Below are 15,044 nucleotides of genomic sequence, written 5' to 3'. Positions count from 1 at the left end.
CAATAATAAAAAAAAAGTAACAATAAATAAGGAGAACGAGAGGATTTCAGTAGAATCGTCCCGCTCGGTGTATAATTAAAATGACTGAGGCAAATGCGTGGTTTTTTTCTTTTTTAAGAAAGATACAGTACTTTTATTGACCGTCGGAGTTAGAGTTCAAAATGTCATTTTGTGTTTTACTAAACGTTCAACCTGAAACGATGTTTCGATTGTTATGAATATAGCTTTAAATCCTTATGTAATATCCTATCACGTCAAGACGGCAACATTCATCTTTTTTGTAATTCTTTTTCCTTCTTTGTCAATATGCGCAATTATACGATTAAATGTCAACGTTTTTTTTTAATTAATTTATTTATATTATAGCTTGATGTTTTGTTGTCCTGTTTCTTTAAAATGACTACGTACATTCTCGCTATAGTACAACACCGCTAAAAACAATTGGCAGCGGAAATGGCAGCGCTTCCGGTTTTCCCGACCGCCCAGTAAGAGAGAAAGGTCAAAATTTACCGCGTCAGTGATTTTCTGATCGTTTATTTCGATTTATATACGTCCCGCTTAACAATTAGGTGTTTTCTTGTTTCTTCATCTACCTTTCCTTGTCCGTAACAATCGCAAATTCACTTTCGAAAGCATACTCGTACATCACAAAAAATATCATAACTCGTATAAAATTCATAATTACCATGTGTTTCTTACTTTTTTTACAAATATACAATATTCGTCATAGAGTAAATCATTATTTACCATACAAACAATTGATTGTGTTCGAAAATCGCCTGGGCCGTACGTAATGAATGTTCGAACTAAAAGAAAACAACTTCGATTTCTATAATTTTCTTCTTATCTTTTCTTTTCTTTCTTGTTTAGTTCGTAATGCTCGAATCGGAAAAAGCTAAGTAGTATATAGTAATTACAGGCGGCCACGAAAATCGGTCCTCATTTTTTGTCTTTGATCGCGCGTCCCTTGTTATACACAAAGTCGCAATAACGTGTCTTAAACTCTATGATAGTAATTATTAATATATTATATATTTATATAACATATTCTATATGCATCATATAATAATTGTAATAATAATGAAATTTGTAGGTAACTATTTTCAATTGCTAGGTTCAGTGTTATTAAAAAGCTAAAGGGCTCTCTTATCATTGCGTCTTTTTGTCATAATATACTTTTATTATTTTATTTAAGCTTATTTGCTTGTTTTCTGTTCTCCCGTTAATGGTGATTTGTTAATATTATTTATTACTTGCTTTCTTTTTCTCATTGTTAAACATTATTTTTTTTAAAGTTTAATGTTCTATCATAAAAAGTTTTTTATTTCCCTATTTCTATATGCTGACCGAGATGCGCTGCTCGCAAGGGCCTCGATGCACAAATTCTGCCGCGGATTTTTGTTATATTATTTTCTGTAGCGACGCGCGCACAAATCGATCGTTTAAAACCGTCGTTACAAAAATGTGTGAAGATAAAACGCAACGATCGAAAGTGAACACGATGCAAGACCAATCAAAGAAAAATATACTCACGTTATGATGCATAATAGAGAAAGAATAGAAAGTAAATTATAAACTCCTTATTCTCGAAAAACGGAAATACAAATTGACAGCTGTTTTTTATCGTATTTATCTCCAGCCAATTGTCGAAGGTACGTAAGATTGAAATTATTATCGTATTCTTACGTCATGCTACATAATTTTACCTATATCATACGTCGACTTTGTAACGCATCGTCGATCATCGTCACGGCGCAAAAATATTTATATAGATTTAAATATGTATATTATACGACAATAAGTACAGTGCATGCGACTCGCTTTCCTCGCTATATATGTCTACCAGTTGCGCGCGCGGAATTTACTTTTTTCTCTATGATCTTTTACATCTCAGAGTACAGATTGCCCTCAAATTATTGTGGTGTGGTATAACCGTGTCCGCTTTGCAATTTCGAGTCACGCGCGTTAGAGATTTCATGCTCTTAATATTTAATTATTAATTTTTTTTCTAATTTTTTTTATTATGCCTTATTATTAAGCCATAACATTATCGCATTATCTGTATCAATAATTATTTCATTATTCATTACAATAATTTATTAATTTATCATTATGTAGTTTTTTTTGTTTCAAACACATACAATAATCTCAACAAACGCGGCGAAGAACTGTCAAGCCAGCCAACTTGGCCTCAAAAAGTTCTACAATACAGGTGCAGTAGAGTTACAACGATAAGTCGGTGCGCGGGGGGCGAAAAGTGCAAAGCGAACGTGGCTCGTCGATAAAAAAGTCTCGAGTGGCTTACAAAATTAATTTATACAAAAAAATTAATAACGGTAATTAAAACAATAGCAATAATAATAATAATTATAGTTATAATAATAAACGTAATGACAATTAGTTATTAAATAATAGACAATGGTTACGATTATAAGACAGTATGCAATAATAATAATACGAATAATATTTATAATATAATAATAATAATAATAATTATAATAACATAAATAAAAACTTACATATAAAATCGAGACTGGGAGGCCCAATCAACGTTCTCCACGGAACCGTCGTCGACATATATTATCAATATAACGTTAAACAAAATTCACGTCTGTGTTATAAAAATGCATAAAAAATACAATATGACAAAAATAAAACAATAAAAACACAGGGTCAGGAGCATAACATCACCATCGTTATATACGTATTAGAAAACGAAAGTCAGTGCAAAATTTCTGTTTTAGTCATTCATAAAATAAAAATTAAAATAATCTGTTAGTAAAGTTTGACGGCCCCGTTAGTCTACAAGCGGGGTGTACAGTATTTCGGTCGTATATAATCTTAATTTTACGTTATAACGTTCGAGTAAAGTTGTTTATCTCTAATAGACCGTTAAATATGTGTATGTTCATTGCTTCGTACACAAAAAAAAATTGGCAGAGAACAATTAAAGGTTATCGCCTCATTAGAAAGCAAGAGGTCATAAGTACATTTTGCTTTTAAAATTGGAGAAAAACTACAGATTTAGTAAAGGAAATAGAGACAGTGAAAGAGACGTATATAAAGTCCAACGCGATGACAATTCTATAATTTTCTGTAATATAGTTTCTTATTCTTGAGTCTCGTTTCATAGAAAATGTTATGTGACGTCAAGTAGAAAGAGAGTCGTGAAAATAAGAAGGTTGTTTACACTCGGCACATGAAAAATTGATGAGGAATAAAATGTTTTGTATAGAAAAAGATAGGATTTATCGTAGCTTGTTACTGCTTCTATTATTTTATAGTTTTATTCACCCAAAAAGCCAATGCGCGCTATTTTGTCATTTCGTTATTTTGATTATCGTACAACACGATCAACAAAGCGATTTACTTTTTATTGCCTTAGTGCGCGTTTTTATTTTAGTCGTACGCTTTTCCATGTTTCTTCTATCTCCATTGAACTTTCGTTGACGTTTCGTATACAAAAATAAGTGAACTCATTAAGTCTGGCGCGCTAGCCGCATCGCGATATATATCCGTATGTGGTTTTAAAAATAGGTGGGTGATGTTATAATATAATGGGGTAGAATCGATTGTCGACACGGACAGACGCATTCACATCCAAACCCAGTTAAAGCAAGCAATCAAGCAGAACAGACAGGCAACACAGGCAGGATTTTGATTCTGTTAAAAATTTTTTTTTGCCTGGCAAGTTATCTTAAAGCGGTATTGTTGAATATTTTTGAATATTTTGTGAATATTTAGAGGTTTCAGCGCAACAAAGCAGTGGGACAAAAGCGAGGTTTTTTCATTGGTCTTTAGGAATCGTATTTTTTCAGAGAGTGAGTATTTAAGAGTATAAGAATACAAGAAATGTAAGAAAGTTTGGAAGTGTTAAGTACACGTTATTCTTCCTGCCGCCCAAGCAAATGAGATTCCCACAAGTTTCAACATTCGTTTTCACTGGTCAGCGTTTATCTAACAAGGTAATAAAGCTCGATTTCCCAATAACCGGATATACTTTGGGTTCGGTGAGTTTTGCAGCAGTAGTAGTAGCAGTAGTGATAGCATAGTAGTATAGTATAGTAGTTATAGTATTATAGTATTAGTTGTGTGTAAATTATATATATCGTGCGAGGCAGTTTTGCAAAATTTAACAGGAAAGATGTTTGAGATATACACACACACACACACACACACACACACACACACACACACACACACATGTAGGCACGTACGAAGAGTCTTGTTAGTAGTAATTTTTGTCTTTTTTCTATTTTCAGAAAAGCAGCGCAGCACAGAAGAAAAAGAGTAAAAGAGAGTGACGACAAAACATAGAACCGCCCCGTCCTTGTCGCTGAGTATATGTATATATAAATTAATTATGCAATCAGATAAGGGCAGGAATGTGTCTGTCGGTCGGTGACAATATTGCGCATAAACAACACGAGTATATTTAAAGGGGAGATGCGATGCAGCCGTAAACTCGATGTGGAGATAGACAGAAAGTGATAAAGAAGGAGTCAAGGTGAAGTCTAAGGTTACAACCCTGTGTACGCTCCGGTGCACGTTGAGGTCCCGCATTCGGTGCCGTGTGGTAAGTAAAGATACACTCACAAACACAACACACGTGGCACAGAGAAAGAGAAGAAAGAGAGATATAAAAAGTCAGAGCAAGTGTACGTTTGACTTGATATCCCTGAAAAATTAATGCTGGAGAAGACACGAGACCAGAGAGTAGATGAATATGCAATTCAAGACATGCCGAGAAGAAGAGGAGAGGACACATGATGATGACAATGATAATTTTTCGTTCTTGAGATTCGTCGTTTCGTCGATGGGACAGCACACACACATAATGATGAGATAGAGGAGAAAAGAGATATACAAAAAGTCCGTTTCGTATTTCCGTCTCGTTATCTCGGAGTTTATAGTATATGTATAAAAAAGTGAGTCAAGTCTGAACAATGAAGCAGACGTAGTAGTCACATCACACGTAGTAGAGTAGAGGGAGAGTAGAAAAAGACAAGCCCTCTTACGTCAACGGGTAATAACAACAACAACAACAAGAACAACAGGGGTTTGTGAGCGGAGACGGAAGTAGGATACAGAGAGAAAGAGAGATTTGTACAGACACAGAAAAAATGGATGTACTGGTCTCGTCTCTCCGAGATCTCAAAGGACTTTGCAGAGAGAGAGAGAAGATATAAGATAATTAACACGCACACACACACACACACACGGTGAAGTGTTCTGCTGTCTCTTTAGTTCGGTCGTATTAACAATAACAAGAGGTAAAAAAGACAAGAGTCGTCCGAGAATATGAAGATAGCAGAAATAGAGATATATGTATATATAAATAGATAAAAAGTGAATAGCTAAAAAAGATAGATAGAATGAGAGAGGTAATAGCTAAAGGACGAACGACGATTATAATCGCTCCCTCTTTCTCTCGCATTTAGATACAGGTCTCGTGGACGAATTTGGGCAGTTCCGGGAGTACGAGATTGTTGGCGCTAGATCTTAGGGAATTGACGGCATTGTTCGCATCCTCTTGTTGCTGCTGCTGTCTTCCGTTGTTCTGCTGCTGTTGCTGTTGCTGCTGGTGGTGGTGTTGATGGTGATGCTGATGGTGAGGATGGTGGTGGTTGCCGGGAACGTGGAGCAGGAGTGGCGAGGTTGCCCTGCGGCCGGCTTCGTGCTCGCCGCTGTTGGGCGTCGTCGTGGCTGAGCTCGAGTTGGTCTGCTGCTGCTGCTGCTGGAGAGCCACCCTCGCGGCCTTGGTCGCCGGATCCTCGTCAATGAACGTGAAGTCTGAGAGGGGACGCGGCCCGGTGTGGCTGCGCGAGCTGCGCATACTGTGCAAGCTGTGCAAACTATGGACGGAGCGACGCTCCTCTAGGTCTTCCAGAGTCGACCTGAACGCTCGGATTACCCGAAGCTGCAACGAGAAGAGCAATCGGAACACGGCCGACGTTTCTGAATCATGTGTGGAGGGCTTGGGGCACTTTGTGTCTGTGTGTGTGTGTGAGTGTCCGAGTTCAAAATTCTTTTATTTCGTGTGTTCGAGGGGCTCTTTGTTTTCTGTTCTGAGATATGCGGTGTATGTATATATTATAGTATGATATGCGTATGTGTAGGTCTCACCAGAGACGGACTGACAGGTATAATGTATTATATATAGATATATATAAAGATGATGAGAGAGATGTTGGTCGTTGAATCGAGATTTGGCGAGATATATAAAAAGAGAGATACAGAAATACAGTTTGAGGAAAGACAGAGAGATATAGAGAAGTATATGTATATATGTATATATATGTATATATATATATATATGTACACAAGGCCAGCGACACACACAAGCACGCCGATCTATGCAGATCGTAATCGTGGGAAGTATACGGATAAATAACACGGAGGAATACCGGCCGAAGCTACGACAGCGGAATTCCGATCGATCGGCGCTATTCCTCCCCGTTGTGTACTGTATCATTCCGAATATCAATATTATCCTCGTAAAAATCTATATTCTTTCTTTCATCTGCAGTTTTTTCATCGTAGGGCAGGGAGGGTGCGGAATTGAGCCATTCCTTCGACGCGAAGAAGTTAGCGAATCTCTGATAAAGGGTGCAGTATATAGTGGTGTTGGTGGTGGTATATGCACGGTAGAAACGAGGCTTGACTGCAGGCAGAGTTTGCACTGCTTTGTAGCTTCCTCTTTGCGAACATTCGCTCTTTTATTTCCGGGGTGTGCTCTACTGCTGTATTATCTGTATGCACGTGAGGTTTCCCCCCATTGTCCTGGGATCTGCTGTTGCATTGTTTTTTTTCAGTGTTCGCGTTTCTTTGCTTAGCTTTTCCGGATAATTTCTCAAGGTACCTACTATATGGGCTAGGCGGCGGGATTCTAGAGCAGACGTGTGGCAGGCTGGCTCGGGCTACGTCTACGTCACATTGCACGAGCAACAGAAGTCGACCAAAAGCTCTCGGTCACTGACACGAACTCGACTAGTGGTTCGAATTTTTAGTAGATTAGAAAAAAAAAACAATTCAAAAACTCCGACTTTTAGTGTTGAATTAGTACATAGAATACGGATTACAGTGGTAGGACATCAGTGAAAAAAAAACAAAAAAAAAACAATACGCATTAGCATGGGATTCCGCTGCCGCACGCGGGCGCGAGTATTAAACGCGGTAATCCTTGATTAGAATTGGAACGTTTATTAGCATTGTTAGATGTTAATGGCCGAGAGCAGCAGGCCTCTCTCACGCCCGCGTAATGGCTTTCGGTCGACGAGCAGCGGGGACGTCGGCGGTATGGCACAGAGCTAGGCAGCAGTAAAGAGGCGGTTTCAAGTGCAAATTGCGTGGTGTGGGACAAACTGGCGGGGTAAATTCCGTTAGGTCACTAACAACTGGCACAAACGAGCAGTATATACGCACGACTTATATGGGCTGCAGAGCAGAGAATACGTACCTATTTTCACGCTAGTATCTGCGGACAGCGCTCTTTCTTTCTTTTTATCTGTCTATCTGTCGCTCGACTTGGGTCGGCAATACGGTGCGACAGAGAGAGATTACACAGACGTGGTGCGGTGGTAACGAAGACCTCGAGACAAGAGCTACCCCCGATCGGACTGTCACGATGCGGGCTTGGAGGCTGCACCTTGCACAATTTTGAAAAAATACAGAACAAACGACGATAAAACGCGGCGTCACGAGCCTCCAGATCAGGAGTAACTCATTCTCAAGGCTTCGTTGGGTGTGGACCTAATGCGTCTTACCGGGAATTCGTCCAATCACGATTCATCGATCGTGCATAGAAATACAGCGAGCATGGCATGCAATTTATACTGCTTTTCTCGACAACATCGACGTATATATATATATATATATATATATATATATATATATATATATATATATATATATATATATATATATATATATATATATATATATATAATATATATATATATATATATATATAATATATATATATATATATATATATATATATATATATATATATATATATATATATATATATATATATATGTATATGAAGAATAATAATGTATATACTATATAGAAAGCTTATTTCATATTCATTATGCTTTTTGCGTTTCCTACATTTATGCTTTAACCCCCTGCTATCGTAGCTTTTTGCACTACGGACACATGTATACAATAATTATATAATTATACGAGTATAGTTCGATATATTGGCGCCTGACGTTTCGGCACTAGGTCGTTTTAAAAATGGTCCGCAACAGTCCTGAACCGAGCGAGTTGCTCGTCGTCGCACTTATACATTGTTTACGTATACACATACAAGTCCATAAATCGAAAGAGTAAACACTTATTATATAGATGTAGAATAAGAAGTGAAAAAGTATGCAGTAAAACAATAGTATATAGAACAGTGTTTTATGGGTCGCATAAGATATGCGTATTTACATGTCTCTGTTTAACTCGGGCATCCTTCGTAAAAAGCTCGATTTTTGTTGAGCTTTTTTAAGGATGGACGTTGCACGCAAGATCAATTTTGTAAACCTTCTAAATCTTTCTATCGATCAATTTACAGTATGCTGCATACGAACTCGAAGTAACGACAATGAGGGATAATGAATTAAATTTTAAAGTAAAAGAAAACGTGTATGAGGAAGTTTGAGAAAGAAAAAAGTTTGCAATACGCAGCGATTGCATTCACTAGAGCAGGAGCTATCAATTTTGCGCATTGAAGCCAAGGCTTTCGTTATTCCATACACATTTATTTCCATTGACTAGCATCTATCGGATACGGTTCAATAAGGGTTGAAACAAAAGTATTTTTTTGCGCACGCGGTTTAACTCTTAGCACTTCGTACGCGGAATAATAAACGTAGTGTGATTCGTTTGGTAGAGAAATAGAGATAGAAAAATACAGAATAGATGTGGAACAGATGTAGTGAAACCAATAAGTATATAGAAATAATACACGGATGATAGATAAATAAATACTTTGAAAGATTATCATACAACTTTTGTGTATGTATTCGAATATTTATACTGGGCTTCAATAATTTGTGTTCAATATAAAAATCATGAGTATAATGTGAGAACAAGAACAAAGAATTTTAGTTGATAATCATTTTTAGCGTATAATTTGCATATAAACACGTCTTTCAAACCATCAACATATAGTGATATTTATGTATGTACAAACACCGACTTTTTACGAGTATATCGAGAAAATAGTAGTTAATATTGTGCGAAATACGAAATATGGCCGTTGCAAATACTGCACTGCAGTATAATTGATAATCGAAGTATAAGTAACAATAATCAGCAGCAAATGTGTATATATTTAAAAATAGTATAACAGCAAGTAAAACAAATGTATTACACGACATCACAAGAGTACGCGAGCGCGCACACACTGTACACACTATATGTAAAAAAGCCAGTGCGAACACTGAGTTTAAAGGCTTTGGTGCGATCCCTTGTTACGTGACGATATAAAAGTTTGATTGTTAAATGCATGTATATAAATATGAATGACTTTTTCTCTTTTACATATATGATAGAACAAGCGGCTTCTCTGCAGACGTAAGGTCACATCTCCACTGTATAGACGGTGAAACAGCCAGATGAGACTGCATAAGCGGCTTGGTATATAATATATATAGTGTAAGCTTGACAGAACGACAACCCCAATGTCGAAGTCGAGATTCCAGTTTATCGTGTACAAACATTGACTATTGTACACGTATATAGTTTAAGCGTTCGTATAATATATGCTGCTATCGTAAATACGTCAGTTCTCTGTATATTCGTGATGACTGTAACTACGGTTTCTCGTGAGTTTCGGTCGACCTATAACCAGACACAATGCACCAATAGTCACATTGTATCACAGTTTGCGCGCTTAGCGTATAAGTTCGGTTATTCAAGTCTTGGCTCATCAGCGGATTTACAGTGCGATCGGCTACTCATCTATATCTACAACAGTATTATTGTAGTCTACGGCGTCGTCGGCAGTCGTTTCGCCTATCAATATTATCGACAGTTTTCAACGAGACCGAGCGTTCAGTGATTAGCCAAACTGGGGTACCACTCTGACAAGGGGGACTTTACGCATTGATAAGTACAAAAAAAGATGAGTAAAGAATCATGAATGAAGACATAAGCAGCACACGTTTGAATGGCAATGTAAATTTGCGCGGCACACGTACGTACGCACGTTAAAAATAAAACGGAATCATAAGTATAGGCACACCCACACGTACGCACACACCGAGATACTATGTAAGGTAGAACGACTTGAAAAAGTCCAAAAAAATTAAGCTATATATTATAATATATATTAGACAATAAAACAAAGTCACAATGAAAACTCTGCGCAGATGCAGTGTATTTGGCAAAATTTTTTGTCTGCGTATTAAGTATATAGCCGTTGTTGTTGAGCGCTCCATATAGATAAACGAAAAATCACTCAAAGTGCGTGTAAATCAGCTGTTATATATGCTTCAATATATATAGATATATAAATAGATATATTAAAAAAAGTAGAACTTATGTACTAGTTTTCTGGTGGTTTCTTATATACTGTTGTGGGTTAGTGGTTGATTGGTGATACAAGAGAATGGGCTTGTGGCATCACGTAACAAATTGTCAGAATGTCAAAAAGTCGCAAAACGTGATTAAAAAAAACAAAGGATATAAATATATGTAAATATTCAGAAATGTATATACATAATACAGCTCGATGCAGGCGCGTCGGCGAGAGCAGAAAAATAAAAACAAAAACACACTAAACACACACGCGCACACACTGTCTCAGCAAGGCAGATATAACACATAGCTAGAAAACACATTATATATTATTGTAAGTGTAAACAAACAAACGTGACATAGAGATACAGAAGGATAAAGATAAAAGACAACAAAAGAATCAAAAAGAAAGATTGGGGGCTGGTTTGGAGGTTTCTTCAGAAGAGGTTGTGGGTATTAATTTTAGTTATCGATATTACTTAAATCGAATGTTTGTCTTTTATAACAGGAGGATTGTAAGAGGTTCTGGGTTGAACATCGAGTGTCTCGTCATTTATTTTTTGTTGTTTTTTTTTTAATTTTAAACACTTAGCAAGGGCCAAAAAATCCAATACGGGACACGCAGCAGACTCAAACACATCTATAGACTACCGAAGCGGCGGCGGACGGTCGTTCTTGTTATCGTGTTCTTAGTGCTCTAATATTTTAAATAAAAAATTTAATTTATTTAACTCCAGTATTTCAAGGGTTTTATGTGGTTCGTTTGACTCTTTTATTATCCATTTCAAAGTAATTGAGGAGGTCTGGTTGTTCCCTGTATTTATTTTTTAAAGTCAAAAGTTAAATCTTGTGTATTATCTCGTTTGGTATGGATGTATGTATTTGCGTCGACCGTCCCACCTTCGCCACACAGAAAACACATCGGTGCAATGAACCATCATGTTTCACGTTAAGACAAAAAATATGTAGAAAACTAAACGCATTACGCAAATAATCAATCGTCATTGTAATTATTATAATGAGCAGCACGGCAGAAAATGGTCAGTTACGTCACCATGGTGTAGTCATCATCATCCAAGGTCTTTTGCCACAGTGGGCCAAATCGGGCTTTGTTTTACTTTTATGTATTCTTAAAATGTTCAATATCGCACGATTAGGCCCACCAGCTGCTTAACAGGCGTGAGTAAAGGTTGGTAAAAGACAACGTATCATACGACAGGCGATCATCTACTTGCAATTTGTGATATTGTTATTTTGTCGTGTATGTAATATCATGTGTATCGAGGTGTCGTGTATGATTTTTTTTCGTTTTTACTTCTTGTTGCTTTTTTGTTAGAGGACTACGTACTTGTTTGTACTCCGACAGGAATTGTCTGGCGGCGGGTAACGTAAGACTGCCGCCATGTTTATACCTCAGTCTCTCGAATGGGTTCCACTGGCTAACAAACGACAATAATGGATTATCATCAGTCTTCCTTCAGATCACGATTTTTTGCGATGCATTCACATTTTTCGTCTCTGAGCACGCGGTACACATTTTTCAGATGAACTTGTTTTATTTTTTAACATCAATTTAGTCGCTTCGTTTGTTTTATTTTTTTTATGTTTCTCGTGTCCCGTATGTTTTTTTTCATCATCGCGGCTGCTTTTCTCTGGTTTTGATAGTTAAATTTTTGCACATTCACTGCGTGTTTTTCTATGGTTCCGAATTGGAAAAGGAAAGTCATTGTGGATTCGAAGAGAATCGTTCGATTGAAAAGAAAGAATCTAATTATTCTTCTTTTGTACAGGGCGAAGAAACGAATAAAATAGAGAATGAAAAAGAGAAATATGTGTGAAAGTTGACTCGTGGCGTTAAGTGAAATTTTCAAACAAACAAAAGCGACTGGTGATCATGAAAATTCGCGAAAACACATTCACTCCATAAAGTGGACAAAAATAATTTAAAAAAAATTTGTTCTAATTGAGCACAAAGTTGTGCAATCAAATACGAGCGTCTCTCCGAGTGTCACAAGAAAGACGCTGCGTTTTCTATTCGTCGTACAGTTTGCAGCTGTTTCCGAGCGATTTATATCAAGATTTAACATCGACCAAACGATCAATGCTACATCTCTTCGCGCGGAAAGCCTGAACATCAACTTATATTTATACATAATAAACATTGTGATACACATACGTAAGCACATACATTAATATGGACAAGTGACAGCATATACATATTACTGTATATGTAGCGTTAGTAATTAGAGAATGATAACGTCACAGCAACACCACACTGCGATCATAAAAAAAATAAATAAATAAAACGTAAAAGAAGATTGTAGAGTAATAAAAAAAGCAAAAATAATTGGTCATTCATTGAAATGGTAGGCGCTCGACGACGTATAGTGTGAAAAATGGCGCAAAGAGAGCAACGAGTGACGAAAAAATTATCGGTGTAAAAAGATGTGAACAAATGAAGCGAATGCACAGAATTTGTTAGAGGCGACATATCGAACGCGCGAAAACGTGTGTGAACAAGATAAATGGAGTGTGTGAACAAAGATCGTGTATCATCATCGCGAACCTCAGGCACACTCACGACATTTTTTTTCATGATTGTTTTTTCATATATATAAATATAATAAGAATTGTATGTATACGTAGAGCTCGTTTCATGAGCGAAACTAGCAACTTCACGCGCCAAATTTCGCGCTTGCGTGCATGCGACAACATGTCATCGAGTAAATTTTAAAGAATTAAAAAAAACGAAAATCACATTCAGTATTATAATAATATAATGCTGCAAAAAAATACGAGTTAAAAACGAGTACGAGTAAAAGAAGCGTAAAAACTAAAAATAAAAGAGGAAATGAAAACTGGGATGGGTCAGGAGGTCGGATCATCGAGAAAGGATCGAAGGGTCAATGAGAATTTAGCGAGCTCATAAAGAAGCGACAAATCATAGATAAACTTATATAGACAGTATTATATGCGGCAATTATTTCAAACTAGTCGACAAAAAGAAAGTTTTTTAATTCTTCCATCAAACGAAAAGATAAAGGCAGTGTAGTGATTACTTTGTGTGAAACAAAATCTTTTTGGAGCGGTGGAGAGAGAGAGACAGAGAAAGAGAGAGAGAGAGTGGGTGAGAAATCAATATATTAAGAGAGCTCGACAAAAATTGCGTGTCTGTAAAAAAGGTGCCGCGATTGTAAATAAGAATTAATAAAAAGTTAAACGGAAACATAACACTGCGGATAAATAGGCGAAAGATAAAGAGAAATAAAGAGTGAATTAAAATTAAGTATAAATTAACAAATAATAGAACGTGAAACCATGATTAATAATAAGTATTAATAGACGGCCAAACAATGCGGAGAGTTGGAGACTTGCGGACTAACCATATAGTAATCCTGAGAGGGGGATCTGCCTGTCACAGATACATTCTGCACCAGAGTTCTATTGCTCGTCTGAAAGTAGGTTACACATTCAATTTGATATGATTAGCTTATGCTAGCCGTTATTGTGTTTTCTGCTTGCTTAATAACATGTTTTCCTATAAATATATCATATGTATATATATATATATAAACAATGGCACACGCTCGCTCTTATATGTATAATAATAATCCTTTCTCTATTTTTTTTCTCTTCCAAGTACATAGACGCACTCCTCCTATATCCACGCACACAACTTTCGTAATATTGACAATTACGTGGTCTCTCTCGCGCACGCGCATACATCAATACTTTTAGGTCGGCGTGTCAGCTGACCTGATTTCATCAAAATTCGACGTCTTTTTCAAAAATAGAGCGCGACGCACTTCCGGGTTTCAAAAAAATATTCACCGTGCTTAAAAGTAGCTTATCAAAAATATATCTACAGTATTCACTGTTGGGCTTCACGTTCATTCAGCAAAGGATTTTACGTTTGAATATACGAGTCCAGAGAACAAAAGCTTTGAAACTTTTACAATGCAAACGTTTCTCTTTGTTTCTGAAAGCAGCACTTTAATGTGTCTCGTGAAGCCTCACGCCAACGGTCGCGCGCAACAGCAGCGTGGTAATGGCATTTTAATATTATTTCCCCCGTTATCGATCAGCCGCGATAGTAGAGTAACTATATTTCTATGCGCAATCCGCAATCGAATGTAGCAAAACATTCCTTTCGTGCATTACACGAATAAAACCTTTCCCACGTTATTTTTCTATTTTTATTTTTCTCTATGCCTTCCTGCTTGCCCTTAGTACATCATCATATAAATGAAGAAAGTGATACCCGACTGGAATGTGCGACGGTACATTAATACTTTTGTCATCCCTCTTCGAGGGATGTCGAAGAAATCCCACAGTTTCTTCGAAGTTTTAAATTTCTCGACCTCCCATTTACATGAATGATAATATAAACAAAGTGGTATAGACAGACAATAAAGTGAGGAGTACATTTGGCAAGAAAAAAATAAGTTTTCTTTCACTGATTATTTTTTCTTATATAAATATATATAAATATATATATATATATATATATATATATATATATATAT

General features: G+C 36.7%; 1 protein-coding gene across 13 annotated transcripts in view; it reads right to left on the bottom strand.

The window, feature by feature from the left end:
* Positions 1-15,044, bottom strand: part of LOC100121013 (plasma membrane calcium-transporting ATPase 1) — a 92,970-nt gene that overhangs the window by 13,955 nt on the left and 63,971 nt on the right. For 4 of the 13 annotated variants that reach the window (XM_031922832.2, XM_032597421.1, XM_031922833.2 and 1 more), the window contains one exon: positions 2,356-5,920. The exons of 4 other annotated variants lie outside the window; for them this stretch is intronic. In XM_031922832.2, coding sequence (XP_031778692.1) covers positions 5,438-5,920 — 483 coding nt within the window. In that variant the 3' untranslated portion in view covers positions 2,356-5,437. Of the gene's footprint in view, positions 1-101; positions 5,921-11,866; positions 11,958-13,901; positions 13,971-15,044 lie in introns of those variants that run through there. 5 more of the 13 variants (XR_004226629.1, XR_004226628.2, XR_004226630.2 and 2 more) reach the window with 5 other exon arrangements.

This window comes from Nasonia vitripennis, chromosome 2, assembly GCF_009193385.2.
Source record: "Nasonia vitripennis strain AsymCx chromosome 2, Nvit_psr_1.1, whole genome shotgun sequence".
NCBI lineage: Eukaryota > Metazoa > Arthropoda > Insecta > Hymenoptera > Pteromalidae > Nasonia > Nasonia vitripennis.
Note: the sequence above shows the minus strand (reverse complement) of the source record. Positions and strands in the feature narration are given on the sequence as shown.